This window comes from Atta colombica, unplaced genomic scaffold, assembly GCF_001594045.1.
Source record: "Atta colombica isolate Treedump-2 unplaced genomic scaffold, Acol1.0 scaffold68, whole genome shotgun sequence".
Taxonomy (NCBI): domain Eukaryota; kingdom Metazoa; phylum Arthropoda; class Insecta; order Hymenoptera; family Formicidae; genus Atta; species Atta colombica.
Window position 1 is genome coordinate 747,688 of NW_017259559.1, and position 15,367 is coordinate 763,054.

Below are 15,367 nucleotides of genomic sequence, written 5' to 3' on the forward strand. Positions count from 1 at the left end.
TAATTCTTTATTTTAATTACAAGATTAATATTCAATTAATAATTAAAAAAAAACGTAGATTAAAACATAGATTAAAAGATATCAAAATGAATGTATATAAATCCTAAAATATAATAAAGATATGCAGGAAGGGATACATTAGGAACTTCATGATACTCTAAAATTCACTTCATATAGTAGACAAAAATATAATTGTACGTTTTATTTGACATCAACATTATATCACACCATCATCACTATCTTTTGTATTCATTTTGCTTTACGTATCAAGGAGCATTTGAATGTACTATTTACATCGCTTACACATAGCTAATAGTCCTCGAATACGAGTTTATCGCACCCTTAAAGGCTACTCTTAAATTATTTACAATTTTCATGGTGGCAAATCGATTGACGCCGCTAGTTCTTCTATAATTTATATTAGACATAGCGCAATCCACACGATTCGGCCGGAAGTGTTGATTCATCAGAAGAGTTTCCTGGAGAATTTTGTTTCTCTCTTTTTCCTTAATTTTTCATTTGGATTCTTTAAATACGAATATTTTATAAAAGGGCTTCTGAAGAGAGAAAGGAGGTTCTGCCAATTATCAGCCCAGCTAGAAACAGAAATTCACATTCCGTGTTATATGGAATGCCAATGTATTCCATTGAAAGTGAAATCGCCCACATATTCCATCGAAAATCCATTGACTGTCCGTCCCATTTTCTCGTGGTATATTTAACGTTCGTTTGTTGTCTGTCGCTTTTCTTTCTCCAAAGAAGTTTCTTCTCTCACACAATGCTGCTCGTTGGTCCAGGTATTAATGTCCGCAGTCAAATGTTCCCTTTCCGCATCCCATGTTATCGCACCTGCCTTTAAGCCGCTTAATATGCCGCTTGTGGTGGTGTATAATCGTACTGTTTGTATACAATACTTGTTTTAGTGGCGCATATAGTTTATCGGAAGGCTTCGTTCTCGTGAAGGTGCCTTCCAAGGTTAAAAGGGATATATTTTGGCAACATCGATTAGCCGTATAGCCAAAGGTTTAATGAAGCGTATCGATGGGATTGGCAAAGCACGTTCTTTATTTAATTATATTGCTTATATATAATGGTAGCATTTCAAGGAACAGAGAAAGATATTAGGAAGCAACAATAGAATATAGAAATAGCATGCTTTTAATATTATAATAATCGTATTCAGAAAACAAAATAGCTCAGTGAGCGCTCAGTGATTTAATGTGTGTGTGTGTGTAATTGGTTCTTATCTTTAATTCTTCATTAGATCTAAGTATAATAAAATCCAATCGTAATAAAAATTAATAAGCGCTCATTAAACTGCTTTGTCTATTGAATGCAATTAATTTAATTGTTATATAAAATTTAATTGTTATATAAAAACTAAAGCTTTACCATACAAAATTAACAATTTTATTAAATGTATTACATTTTTCTAATAAAATGAAAAATTAATAATTAAGATATATCAAAGAAAATAAGCAATAGTAATCAAAAGAATGAAAAAAATGCAAATGAATGAATAAATATATAAAAGAAAAGACTGATAAAAATAGTTAAGGATTCTTATATAGTATAGTGCTAATTAAAATATGAATACTTTAAAAAAGTATTTATTAAAAATTTATTTGATTATGATATGGCACTGAATTATTATCATTGCAAATAGCGATAGCCTTACATGCAACGTCGCCATCAGTCACCCTCGTCCGAGTTTGTTAAGTTCAAAAAATGTTCACCGATCAATTTCTAGGAAAAAAACTGTCATGTTATCCATATTTTTAAAGTAATATACATATACCGCTTTCTTACGGAGACACATATTCCAGCAGAGACAGCTTGCATTATATATCAGACATAGAACAGGGACGACATGTAAAGGGACTCCAAAGTATAAAAAAGAAATAGTTCATAGAAATAAAAGTAAAATTAACTCATTGCGACCCTACCCCTGCTAGATTGGCGAAGGCTCCGAGATTGATCCCAGCGCCAGCGCTCGTACCGCCATTATTTCCGCTATGAGAATCGCTTCCGGAGCTCCCACCGGTACCACTGCTACCGCCGCTTAAACTGCCTAAACCGCCGCTACTTTGGCTCAGGCTCGACAAAGAACCTATCTTTTGAGTCAAGAGATTGCCAAGGATGGCCGATCCGGAAGATCCTGCGCTACCATCTGCATGTCCTACAATAAACGCTATCTTAAAAGGATACATATCAAAGGTTATACATATCAAAGGTTAAATATTAATTACGCAAAATATCTTACAAATAATTCTTCTCACCAGAAATATGATCACAGGATTTTTCTTTTATTGGATTTGAAAATTTTTTACCCATATGTGAAAAATATCTGCTTAAAAACTGATCGAATATACAAATTGGAAAGTATCTCACAATTTCACGCACCTGCACCATCAGTTCCACCTGAACCACCAGAAAGACCGCCAGAAAGCGAACTTAATGGTGCGATTTTCGAGACCAAAGCCTTCGAGATGCCAGCTGAAGCCCCTGAGAATAATGTCGCCGCACTGTTTATGAGGGGCCCAATGCTGCCCGACGCAGCCTTAAGCTTCTGAGACACTAATTTGTTGAGGAACTCTGATGTAGCCGAATGTTTATTGTCGATTCCAAAAACAGCGTTTTTCTCTTTGTTAGAATCATCAAGAACTGCGAGCGCTTTCGTTTTTGAATCTATGAAGGAATCCACTTTCTACAAAAATATATATTTGTTAAAGAAATTAATAGTAACAATTTATTGTATCTACATTACATATGAAGATTTTTAAAATAGTAATAATAAAAACAAGGGTTCGAAATTTAAAATAGATGTCAGAATTTTTAATGTTAAAATAAGATAATAGATTAAAAAATTACATTATTTAGTAATTAATATTAATTGTAAAAATTAATATTAAGACTTTTTTAAGCTAATTTTAAAACACGCTATTTTCATAAACTTATATCTACTTTTTTGGTAATTTTTTATATTAACCTATTTATTATATATATAATATATGTTTATTTTCAGAAAATCAAGTTGTAATTTACAAATAAAGTTTTTATTAAAAATTTTTATTAACTATAATGTATTTATAACCTTAATATCGTTATTAAGTGCATTTCAATATTTACTTCCAATATTGAAAATTAGTTTACATATATACTATATGTATACTATAGATTTCCAGTATTGGCACTATTGGAATGCAGTTTAATGTATGAAGTATAAAATATTTTTCAATATTTAATTTAATATTTATAAATTCTATATTTAAATTCTTGAAATATTTCTTCAATTAAAAATAATGCAATCTATTGAATAGCTATAAAGGAATTAATGATATAAATGAACTAATAATAGGAATTAATGATAAAAGTAACGGCTGAATTTATTACTGTTACAGATAAAAAAAGCAATAATCGTTACCGCGATAAAGTAACAAAAAGCGTTACAAGTAACGCATTATTTCCCAGTCCTGAAGATACATTACATTTGAGGTACGATTTTAATTACATATTTAATTATATTAATTACTACATTAATGGCTTCACAAGGTGTTTTGACATGTATATGTAGATTTTATAAAAAAGTTAATTAATTATTCTTACGTCAAACACAAAGTTAATGATGCCGTTTGATACTCCAAGTCCGATGCCAATCTTTCTCTTGTCTCTATCGCCCCTTTCGCCATCGGTCGCATCATCAGCTTCGATTACGTAAACCTATGCAGACAGTAAAATTAAACTACTTTAAGATTATCAATTAAAAGAGATAGTATGAAGTAACAAATTAAAGCTAAAATTTATAATCAAGGGAAAAAAGAAATGATGATGATGAAATGCGTTTTTACAGGAAAAAGTTTCCTTCATTTAGGCTTTATCAAATGCGTTTTTATTTATTAGTCAAGTATTATGTATTTCATTACATACTATTGAGATAACTTGTTTATAAATATTTACACGGAGTACAATGTCTGGCAGAAAAAATGGAAAATTATTACAGTCGCACTTCGCGCAATATTTATGTAGTTTTCTAAATTGTAATTTCGTACGTGCATGCAATCTCATTATGCAATGCTGCTTTCGTTCTAGACTCGAGGTCGATCTGTGCTGCGGATTCCTCAAGTGGAATCATATTGCGGTTACATTAACGCGTGATCGCGAATGGCGATAACGATGACGATGTACAACATTACATATTCGTTAATCGATGCACGTGGCACGTTTTAAAGAATTTCGTTACAAGCGTTCATCCGTCTCTAGCGTGTTCAAACTCGTACAGGTAGCGCCGACTACTTTCACTCTTAACTCGTTCTCCGGGATCATGTTTCTCACTTTTTCGTATATCCCTTGTCCTCTGTCTCTTTTCTCTCTTTTTCTCTTATTTCTGTATCATTTTTACAACGGATTTAGCTAACATAATGCTTTCAGTTATATTATGAGATAACCTTCCTTTAGTCTTCCTTTTGACTCTTTCTACAACGACGAATGATCTTTTTTCTTATGATGCTCATATTTACTCAATCAATTTTTTATTAAATATTAAAATATGTAAATATAAATAATATGTAAAGATAAGTATAAATTAAATATGAATGTATAAATATACAATTCTGTTCCAAAATTAAATATAATTTCTTGCTATAAAAAAGGAAAGAAAGCATAAAATGAAAAGTATACTTTCCCCTGAATTAATCTACAAGATAAATATTTATATAAGCTACAAGATTTGGTACTGACCCAAATACTTCTCCTATCGATTGCATACTTCCTCAATCAATTAAAATGAAATTATCGAATAGATAATTTTTTCAAGGTTTACTTTCACTCTCGTTGCTAAAAATTAAACTTGGTTTTTTGTTCTCCACTAATATGTTTCATTCTACATCGAGTGAAGGTATGTACAGCGTATTTAATTGGTGTGTTACGCTTATAGAAAAAAAAAGAAGAATGCAACATCTCGCAACGTAGACTATCAAATTCTCGTCCATTTAATTTCGGAAAGTACATCAATCTTATTGGTAATTCAATTATGTCTTTCGTGTCTTGACTTCTTAAAAACCTCTAAGAAAATGCGATAGTAGCATAGTAAAACTTCGCTTTCGACATAAGAGATCGACAATAGCTTTCTGCAAGTACTTCAGCATTCAAATCGCTTCATTAGAGTTAGCGAAGTGCGCGATCGCAGCTCTTCTTCCATTTCATTCTTTCTTTCTAAATAAGATTTGAAGTACAATTCGTCCTTCTGATATTTTTCTTGATATATACACGACTAGAAATCAGAGAACATTTAATATCTTAATATGTAACATTTTGATCGTTTCAGTACTTTAAGACACTAAAAAAAATTTTTTGATTAAAAATAAACGATCAGAAGATTCTAATCATATCAGATATCTGATCTCAATTAAATCTTATCTCAATTAAAATTATAATAGATTTAATCAGAAAATTCTGATTTGTTCATTTTCATAATCTTTGAAAATTTTTTTTTCTAATGAAAGACTAAACATAAACAACTTACTTCGTTCAGCGGATTGAGATCTTCTTCCGTGTCTTTTTTATCAACAGGATTGCAATTGACAATGGTGATGACCAGAAACAATCCACAAAATGCACATAACATCCGCATTGTGTCTTCTTCACTTGGTAGATTGGTTGCAATTTAATCTGCATGAATAAAAAAAGCTGTCTGACAAGGCGGCAAGATTCCCGGTATACGTAATAAAATCGAAAGTAAATCTTAGCTGTTCAAGTGAAAGGGTGTCTGAGCGAGCTTGGAAGCATTTAAAGATTGATTTTTAGCTAGATGATTTTTGTAACTATTTATCAATTAATTACTGATAACATTTCCATGAAATGAAGAAAATAAAATGCGGGCAAATCGTATTATATAAATTCAATGTATGCAAATTGAAATTTTATGAAACTTTTTATAAATGTTTCTTTGAAAACTCATTCCAAGCATAACAACAACTACTAAAAAAGATTTATGTTTTGTAATATCACAGAAAGAAATTGTGAGAAAGAAAATTGTTTACTTGTAAAAATGTTTAATAATAAACATTGACAACTGTCACTTAGTTGACTTGACTGTTAGAGACTGTTATAGAATATATGTTATAGAATATAAAATAGTCAGTCAAGTATACTGCAATTTCAAAGAAATTGGCTTGTTAGTAATAAGCAGCTTTTAATCTGACTGTCAAATTATAAATGATTGGTCGAGTAAGTAAGTAGGATGTAATTGATAAGAACGGATAAGTGATCAGCTTGTAAAATAATCGCTTAAATACATAATAAGAGAGAAAAGAATGTGAGTAAAAAGAGAACAATGTTTAACACGTGTTTATACCAGTTCGTTGAAATCAAACAGATTCCTTCGTCAAATAGAATAGAAAACTCAATGAGATCTTAGCGAGCGCATCAGTCACGTGGCAGTCAAAGCAGAACGTACGTGAAGGGATTACGTGGACTTACGAGTGCCGGTGCAGCGAGTGCGTATGAGCGAGCAAATGCGTGAGTTGTGTACCTGGCGGAGTGCGAGGCTCGTTTGAGGACCACGGTGAAGGAGGTCCCGATGTCTTACGGAGCCGAAGGGGAAACGAAGGCGAGCATGTGTGCCCCTTCGAGAATCAAGAATCGTTCATTGCGCGAGCCTCGCCTCCCGCAGGTGGGGCGCCCTCCAATTCATTCTATTCGCGAAATCCGCTCAGCAGCCAACATCATCTACAGCGCTCACCAATGAGACACCCTCCTCCTTCTGTCGTCCTCTCTCGGCTAACACTTCAGCTTCACTTCGTGAAGCACTGAATTACACAGTTGCAAATTCGCAAATTACTGCTACTTATATCTGACAAAGGTCAAAGTCCGATTCGAAAGAGTCGCTTTTAGATACAATCATCATACACAATGTAAAAGATTTCATGTAAAATTATAACGATTATAATGAATAATTTTTGAACTCACTACTAAAGATGTATATTTACATGTAAGAAAAGTTACAAATAAAATCATTCTTCTTTAAAATTAAATAATTTACAAAAAAGTTAATTTACACAACTAAAATTATGTTTATAAAAATATTTAAATAATAATTTGCTGACAAATTTATGTACAGTTTTTTTAAGTTATTATTGATATGTGTGAACAAGCGCAAATATAAAAGCGCAAATATAATGTCTTATGTTATTTACCGTTATGTTGTACGTATAATATTACAAAAATGTGTACATTTACATTAAAAATACTTACTATTGTATTATTATATATTATTATATATATAAATATTATTATATATATAAAATATTGTATTATTATAAAAAAATTACTAAATTATTAAATTTTATATTACTATAAAATAGATTATATTGTTATATATAGTAATATCTTCCATTTAAAAATATAAAAATATATTTACAGAAGTAAAAATATTAATGTTTGTAAAAACAATTTTATATATTTCCATTATAAATATTGTATAATTTTTACATATTATTTACGTAATTTTACACATTCTTTTTACAGTGCAGACTTGTAAGGATTGATGAGTCAGTTTCAAAGTCTCTCCACTTTTGAATTAGTTATTTCTTTTGTTATGGCAATAGTAATCGATACTCATAATTTAATGGCCAATCTTACAATAATCATCACGCTCATGCATAAACAATAATAAAATCTGAAACATCAGAAAAGATATTATTGATTTTTTCATATCATCTTTTTCCCAAAGTAGTAAAAAGAAGAGATATAGCATTAAGTAATATAGAAACTACATAACTTTTAGTTATGTAGTTCAACGTATCTACAACAGGTGCTGTGTAACTCAATAGAATGCATATTCAATAACACAGTTTAAGATAATAGCTAATCAAAAAGAGCTAAATCACTTTAATATTCTCTCTCTCATTCAGTTGTGTGAATATCTAAAATTGAAAATTTGCATATGTAATATGCACAAATATTAATGCTTTTATTGCATAATTTTAAAGTTTTATGATTTATGTTCAAACTTTCTCAAGCTATTATCTTACGTATGAAATTAGAGAATATAGTTTACGTAAGAAATAGTTTATTCAAATTGGGCCATTTATTTTCGTTATTTTGCGTATTGCAAAAATGTGCTTGACACATCGTTTTAGAAATTGCGAATAAAAGAGATGATGTATTACAATATTTGTATCATGTTGTAATCTTTGACAATTTGCCAACAAAAAGTTGGGAAACTGTAACAATTAAGAAAATGTTACTTTAACATCGTATTAATTATTTCAATCTTTTTAATTGTTAGTTAATTATCGTTATACGCATTAGATTTTGTTCGTAATTATCATGCTCACTGGTTTGATCTTAAGAGCTGTTAACTAAAATAAACTCTCCTTTTGCCTTGACCAAAATTTAAAAGGCAGCGTTTCAATTTCAAATGCACTTTTAGAAATGCAGCATGTAGTAATTGATTAAAATTAATCAGATGACCCTCATGTTTCTTGTGGATATTCTCTCTTTTGGAGTAAACAGGAAAAAATTTAAATTTGTTCATATTGCGCACATACGTAATTCGCAGAAATAATCCTTATAAATTATTTGACGCTTAATTGGAAAAAATAAAAACTTTTAAATTAAACTTAAATATCTCAATAAAACTTACAGTTATATATTTAAATTTAATTGTTTCCGACATTCCACATTTAAATACAGATAGATTAACAATTTTCATGATATATTTTTGTTATTTCCTGAGTGCAATAAATAGCACAATTCCAAATAATCGGAATTTTATAAGAAAATTTTATGAGAAAACAAATTTGTCGAGAACCTCAAATACTCTTAACATCAAGAATTTGGATAATGCATCTTTGGAATATACGATTGGAATATATGATTTAGGATTGCATTTATAAATGTAAATTAAAACAGCGATAATCTATTTTAAACATATGTTCTGTATCAATTAGCCATTACTTTTTTAGGACAATTGCTCAATGGATTCTTTTCGTTGCCATTTAAAATCGCCATTTATATCCGCTATATGATGATGAAATCAGGTCGTCAAAAATGCACTAAAACACTATAGTCTTTCGCAATTGAATATGATACAAACAACTATTTAACAATACAATAATCTAACTTCAAAATAAAAGATTGCCATTAAAAATTTGTATTAGATTAAATTAATAAAATTGTTTAGCATAAAATACATGAATATCAATATAATCGATAGAAATCGAGAGAAAAGCATTAAATCATTTTTCCACCGGAATATTTTATTTCCGAGAGTCCGAGAGTATTCGATTAAAATCAATTAGTTTGGTTGTATGATGGCTTTATTAGCTGCCTAAGTAGTAAGACTATTCTGTAGTCAGACTGTCCAGCCGATCATGAAGTGTGGCGCCACGCGGCGAACACACGTTCATACGAATACGGCATCTCAACCGCAACCGAAGAAACATCGAGTGACTTTCCAATAGAAGAGAGAGTAACACACTTCGATAATCCTGCAGGAGAAAAGTAAAAAGGGAAGCAAAAAATCCCACGCGTTATTCACGTGAAGTCCGGCTTACATAAAAAGATACATATGTATGATTCATTCCCTAAAAACAGAATCGAAATCTTGTCGGAAGTGTAATGGGAATAATGGATTGTCATATTCACAAATCTTCTTTCTTTGAAATTTTTATTTTTAGATTCTCTCATAACGCATGTGCCATAATTTCTTAAGAAAAAATTCAAATGAGGCCAAGAAGTAAAAGGAGATAATATAGCAGTATCCTTGTATATGCAATTGTTTTTTGTACGTAATTAATCTATAAGATCCAGGATACGATTATGAGAGTGTCAGATACGTGTTAAACATTGCATCGAACGTTCTAGTGGTGTCGCATATGAATGAGAAAAAGTAACTTGCGCCATACGCGCACTTTCAACAACAATGTACATATTTCAAAAGCAATGCTAATATATTGTAACTATTTATCTATACATTTATTAAATGTATTTAACTTTGTAATCATTCTTTGCGCTTTGCTGACAGAAGAGTGCAACAATTTCAAGTTGTTCTAAGAATAACCTACTTGCAGTTTATGATTACGAATTACGAAAACACACACGAAACTTAAATGCACTTGGATGTCAACTTTCACGATATCTTTCTTGTCACGTTTGTCAAATTTTTTCTTAATTAAGTAAATTTAAAATATTTCTTGCAATAAATATATCAAGACATGGCTAAGTTTCGTGTTTAATTAATTCAGCTCACGCACCTAATTTTTCTTGTAATTTAATCGAGAAATTTAATCGATCAGCGATGTATAATTTTCACTTATATAAATTTTATATAAATTAACAAGAATAATTTACATTTATTTAATCAATTAACGAAAGTTGTTATGAGATCAACTAAAATATAAATAAACACTTCTTGTAAAATTGAATTTAAATGCTCATCGCAAAGATGACATTAACATAGATTTCATCAATAGTACCATTTATAAAAATAAAAATGTTTAGATGCATTTATTACTCAGCATTTCGCACCATTATTGTCACAGAGGCACATCGACCTGTCTAATTAACTTTAAAGATTACTTGCCTTGCAATTATTGTTTATTGATTCATTTCGCTTTATGTCTCCGCAATTCCACATACCTTTACGTCTCTCAAAGTCACTTTCTTCTCGCAGACAGCAATTTTCGATTCTGCCGGCCCCAAAACCGCAAAATGCACTCTTGAAGAAATTGTCGCAATGGTTCACTGATGACGTGCACCACTCGATGGTGTCACTTGTGATCGCTTCAAGCGATCATTCACTCGCGCAATCGCGACCTTTACCACGAACGTCCTCTCGATCATCGATCGCGATACGAAGGTGGGCGAAGTGGACGTCTCATGGGAGAAACTCCCGAAACGAAATAAAGAACTCGTTATTCGCGACGCAGCTGATCGATCGGAACTTTGATACACGCGACTATCCGCCGGAACGAAGGCGAGGAGCGGTCATGCGTTCGCCGTTCGCGAAGAAAGTTGCAATGGGGAAATTGGCCGCACGAAACGAACGCGTCACCGAGGCGACGCGAATGACGATGACGAGGTGGGCGAGGAGATTTACGGTGAAGCGATTTCTGCGTCGCATGACGCGCATGACAGGCCTGTCACACGTTGACAGATCGATGATAGGATTGCTAGATCAATTGGCCGGAAATAAAGATGCGACGCGAAGTAGATTATCTGAGCGATTTTTCATATAACAATCTTGTACCTCTGGTATGTAAGTATGTTTCTTAGAATTATGACGAAGCGAATATTCTTCGGGAACACCGAATGAAAGTATAAAGAAGAAACAATTTTCCTGAAACATTTAAAAACATAGCCACATAAAAAATATAATTTTGTATAATAATTAAATTTTTGACTAATAATTGAAATTTCTAACATGATGAGTAATGCTGTAAAATATTTTGATATTGTAGCAACCAGTTTAAGCGTCCTATATAATTATTTTCAGATTTGTATCTAGCTAAATATTTTAGATACTTCAGCAAAATCATTTTTTTTCTATGCATATTGTGTGACATATTTTATTTGTAATTTATTCTCGAATAATTTATTTGTAATTTATTTTAACAATAACACTACATTGAGGTTGCTAATTTATGCGTACCAAGTGTTTGATTCTCATTTGCCTTTTTCTTGTTCTGGTATTTTATTTTATAGAAATTTTGTAAACGCCCCGCGAGAGTGAAATGCAGAGAGAGAAAAGTAAAAGCGTTACGTAAAAACGTTATGTTCTTAAAGAGCGTGCTTATTATTCTATTCTGAAGTGCTAATAAGATGATATAACGAATGAATTATAATAAATAGATAATTGTATCTTCACGCTTACGTAATACAGTCACATTATGCAATTTTTAACAAATATATGTCACATAAATTTTTAACAAACATATGTCATTTTTAGAGTCATCATTTCAGAAAGTATTTTCTCCTTTATTAATATGTTATTTTAAAATACATCGAAAAAAATATCCTATTATGTTGCAACATTATTGCGGTGTTTTATTCAAAGTCGCGTTAATTTATTTCTTCGGTTTTACGTAATGGCGCCGGCAGCACGTGTCGGATCGTTCGTGCGTGCGTTTGACACGAGCGTCCGATGACGCGACATCCGTTGTTTAATCTCGGTCGTGCAACCCAAATAAATATCGTTCTTTACTTTCTCCGACCGACTGTGCCTACGAAACTTCCTCTACTGTCGTCGTCAGCCGTATCGAGCATGCACTGAGAAATTTATTATAATGGACGTGACGTGTTTCGAGCAGTCTTCACGTAAACGAGAGTAAAAGTCGATCGCATCTATCTTGCAATGCGTCTGCCTTTATTCTTCCGTCAGCGACTTTCTCAATAGAAATTCGATTATTTATCTTTAGCGATTAATGATACAATAATCATTGTAGCAATACATAAAGTTTTAACATAAGAGAGAGAACGTAGATTAAATCTATTCGCACTAAATAATAAAGATATGCCGAGGAGAGAGCCCGTGTCGTATGTTTTGCTCCGGAAATTCATTTCATAACTACGTTTGAACAAACACGCGCATTAAGTGAGGTGAGAGTGCATAACAGAGATTCAATCTTTAACATTTTCCACTTTGTGCAAGAAACGAATATATATAGTCCGCAATAAACTAGATATGTAGCTAATAGGGATAAAGAAAGATAATAATCAAGACATGCAAATAATAGTAGGTTTCAATCAGATTTAGATCATCGTACCGTTGTAGAAATCTACTAGATTTGCGTAATCTATACATTAGCAAGATATGTTACCTATTTCGTAACAGAGGTAATAAATTTAACATATTTTTGATATGCAACATTCGATTTTCCTGAATTAACGTAAAGTTAATGTACTCTACATTAGAATAAGAGTAAATAAAATAATATCACTGCGGCGATCAATATTGGAATATCATTATGTGTCGAAGAGGAACATAAAGGCAAAAGGATGAATGATATGATAAAACTCAGACTAGAAATTAAAATTGAGATTGGATTGGAACTTGATTAATCAAAAATAATATTCACTACTTGATTTTTTTTTATTGGTTAAATTCAAATCCAATTTCAATCTTAATCTGATCACATTTTAACAATTTTCTTTACGCCTCTTATAATTTAGAAAACATAATATGTGCGTGTATGTGTATGTGTGTGTGTGTGTGTGTGTGTGTGTGTGTGTGTGTGTGCGCGCGCGCGCGCGTGTGTGTGTGTGTGTATGCGTGCGTGCGTGCGCGCGCGTGATGTATTAAAAAACCAAAAAAAATTGTCTGATTATCTTATGATGAGTTTGTATTGATCAGAATATTTCCTTCGTGGAATGTATTTTTGCAGAACAAGGATTATGTGATAAACCGAGCAATCAGCGATTGTTGCATTATGCTAATAGACCTCAAGTAACTTTCCAATAGCAATAGTGATGCAATTTACAAATGCAAAATAAGTCAAATGTCTGTACAAGAACATATGCATTCCTCAGAAAAAACACTATCAAGAATTTTACTCACATAAAGATTCAAATTGACAAGAGTTTTAATGTGGAAGATTTCCCATAATTAATGTTTTCGATAAATGATCTTATCACTGTGGTTAAAGTAATTGAACCAATAGATGAAAAGGTCCCTACTGAAAAAAATCATGTCACATTACATGATGAAATCATATAATTTAAACATATAAATCATGTAATGGATTATTTCAAAGTAGTAGGATTATTTCAGTAGGTGATTTTTTAAATGATGTAATTTGTGAAAAATCATAAGATATTAGAAATAATTTCATCTATCATTTAATAGTTATCGAATTTTAAAGAATTGAATGGTAAAAATAGAAGGAAAAAGAACATCATGTGAATACTTTTCAAATTAAATAATTTTAAACAATCACATACTGATTTGGAATAACGTAATTTACATGTTTTAATTACATAATTTTATCATGCAACTAAGTGACGTGATTTTTTTTCAATAGGGATGATCTCTGCTAGTATGGATAGTGGACGAGAGTACAACTATGTTATCATGAAGTTCATCAATCAGAAAAAACAGGACATTAATTTCATCATCCAATTGTATGCTTTAGAATTTCAGGTGATAACAAATATCTTAACTATACACAGTAGAAGCAGCTACTTTTTTAATTGATATAATGATTTCTGAATGCAATTAGTATGGAAAAGTAAAATAAGCAATTTTAAAAGCATTATTCTAATATATTCTGAGCTATTTATTATTGCAACGCACTGACATCATTGCCACTGAAAGAAAACACTAAATATCATTTTGTTATTCCCTTTAATTTATTATTAATGTATATATTATTAATAAATTAATAAAATTAATGTAATTGTATGTTTTTCTTTATAATTTTTAAATTCATGTACAGGATGCGTCATCAAAATCCGGAATCGAATAATTTCTTTAAACAAAATGTTTATTTTTATGAAAATTTAAATTATTACAATTTAAAATATTACAAAAAATCCTTATATGGCACTTGGGGGGGATCCCTGTAGAGTACAATTATTCGATATATCCCGTATTAGCTTGAACGACGACCTCTATTCTCGGCCAAAACGTTCGCACACATATTGTAATGTAGCGCTGTCTATGCTGACGAATGCTGCCTCAATAGCGATCCTTAATGACATCACATTAGAATGCCAAGACTTGTTTGTGATCCTTTCAACTACGCTCCATACGTAGTAATTCAAGGGATTTAAATCTGGGCTGTTGGGAGGCCAGAATGGGAACAAACAACTCGGCTTGTCCTGGCAGCTTCAGAGAGCATCTGTCGTATCTTTAATGTGTACGAAGATCCTCCTCGGCAATTCGACGCATTGTTGGTTTGCTTACACTAACGATCGATGCTAATTTTCGCAACGATTGCCCTAGGCCATCCGAAATCAGCGCTTAAGCTCTTTCAACGACTACGGGGATCCTCGCGGTGCGTTTTTTCGAATAACTCTTCCTCGCTGGCATACTGGAACCTTCATTGGACTATTCTAAAGGTGTATATTTTGCCACAACGTCATAAATAGTTGATCTCGGATATCCAAAGAATCGAATTATTTCCATTATTGAGCACCCAGCGCGAAAGCCTTCAATAATCGCTCTTCGATTATACTCCGCGCTTGGTTTTAACATCGCAGCCATTTTGAAGATATGATTGTTTACTAGAAGCATTAGGCCATTCTCGGATGCCAACAACAATCTCTGGCGGAGGCACAATATGGCAGAAAATTGAAATTGAAATTTGTTCGGATTTTGATGACGCATATATATATATATATATGTGTGTATATATATATATATATA

General features: G+C 31.6%; 1 protein-coding gene across 3 annotated transcripts; it reads right to left on the reverse strand.

The window, feature by feature from the left end:
* Window positions 1–187: 187 nt before the first annotated feature.
* LOC108692268 (uncharacterized transmembrane protein DDB_G0289901) lies at window positions 188–6,552 on the reverse strand. Of its 3 annotated transcripts, none has more exons than XM_018200445.1 (6): window positions 6,478–6,552; window positions 5,522–5,667; window positions 3,607–3,720; window positions 2,404–2,707; window positions 1,947–2,179; window positions 188–596 (listed from the first exon to the last, which is right to left on the reverse strand). In XM_018200445.1, exons 2-6 carry the CDS (start codon window positions 5,627–5,629, stop codon window positions 588–590), a joined length of 768 nt encoding a protein of 255 aa, XP_018055934.1. In that variant the 5' UTR covers window positions 5,630–5,667; window positions 6,478–6,552; the 3' UTR covers window positions 188–587. The 3 variants fall into 3 exon arrangements, with proteins under 3 accessions (XP_018055934.1, XP_018055933.1, XP_018055932.1); XM_018200444.1 differs by lacking the exon at window positions 188–596 and adding an exon at window positions 656–897 and having other exon boundaries at window positions 1,947–2,170; XM_018200443.1 differs by lacking the exon at window positions 188–596 and adding an exon at window positions 656–897.
* Window positions 6,553–15,367: the final 8,815 nt, after the last annotated feature.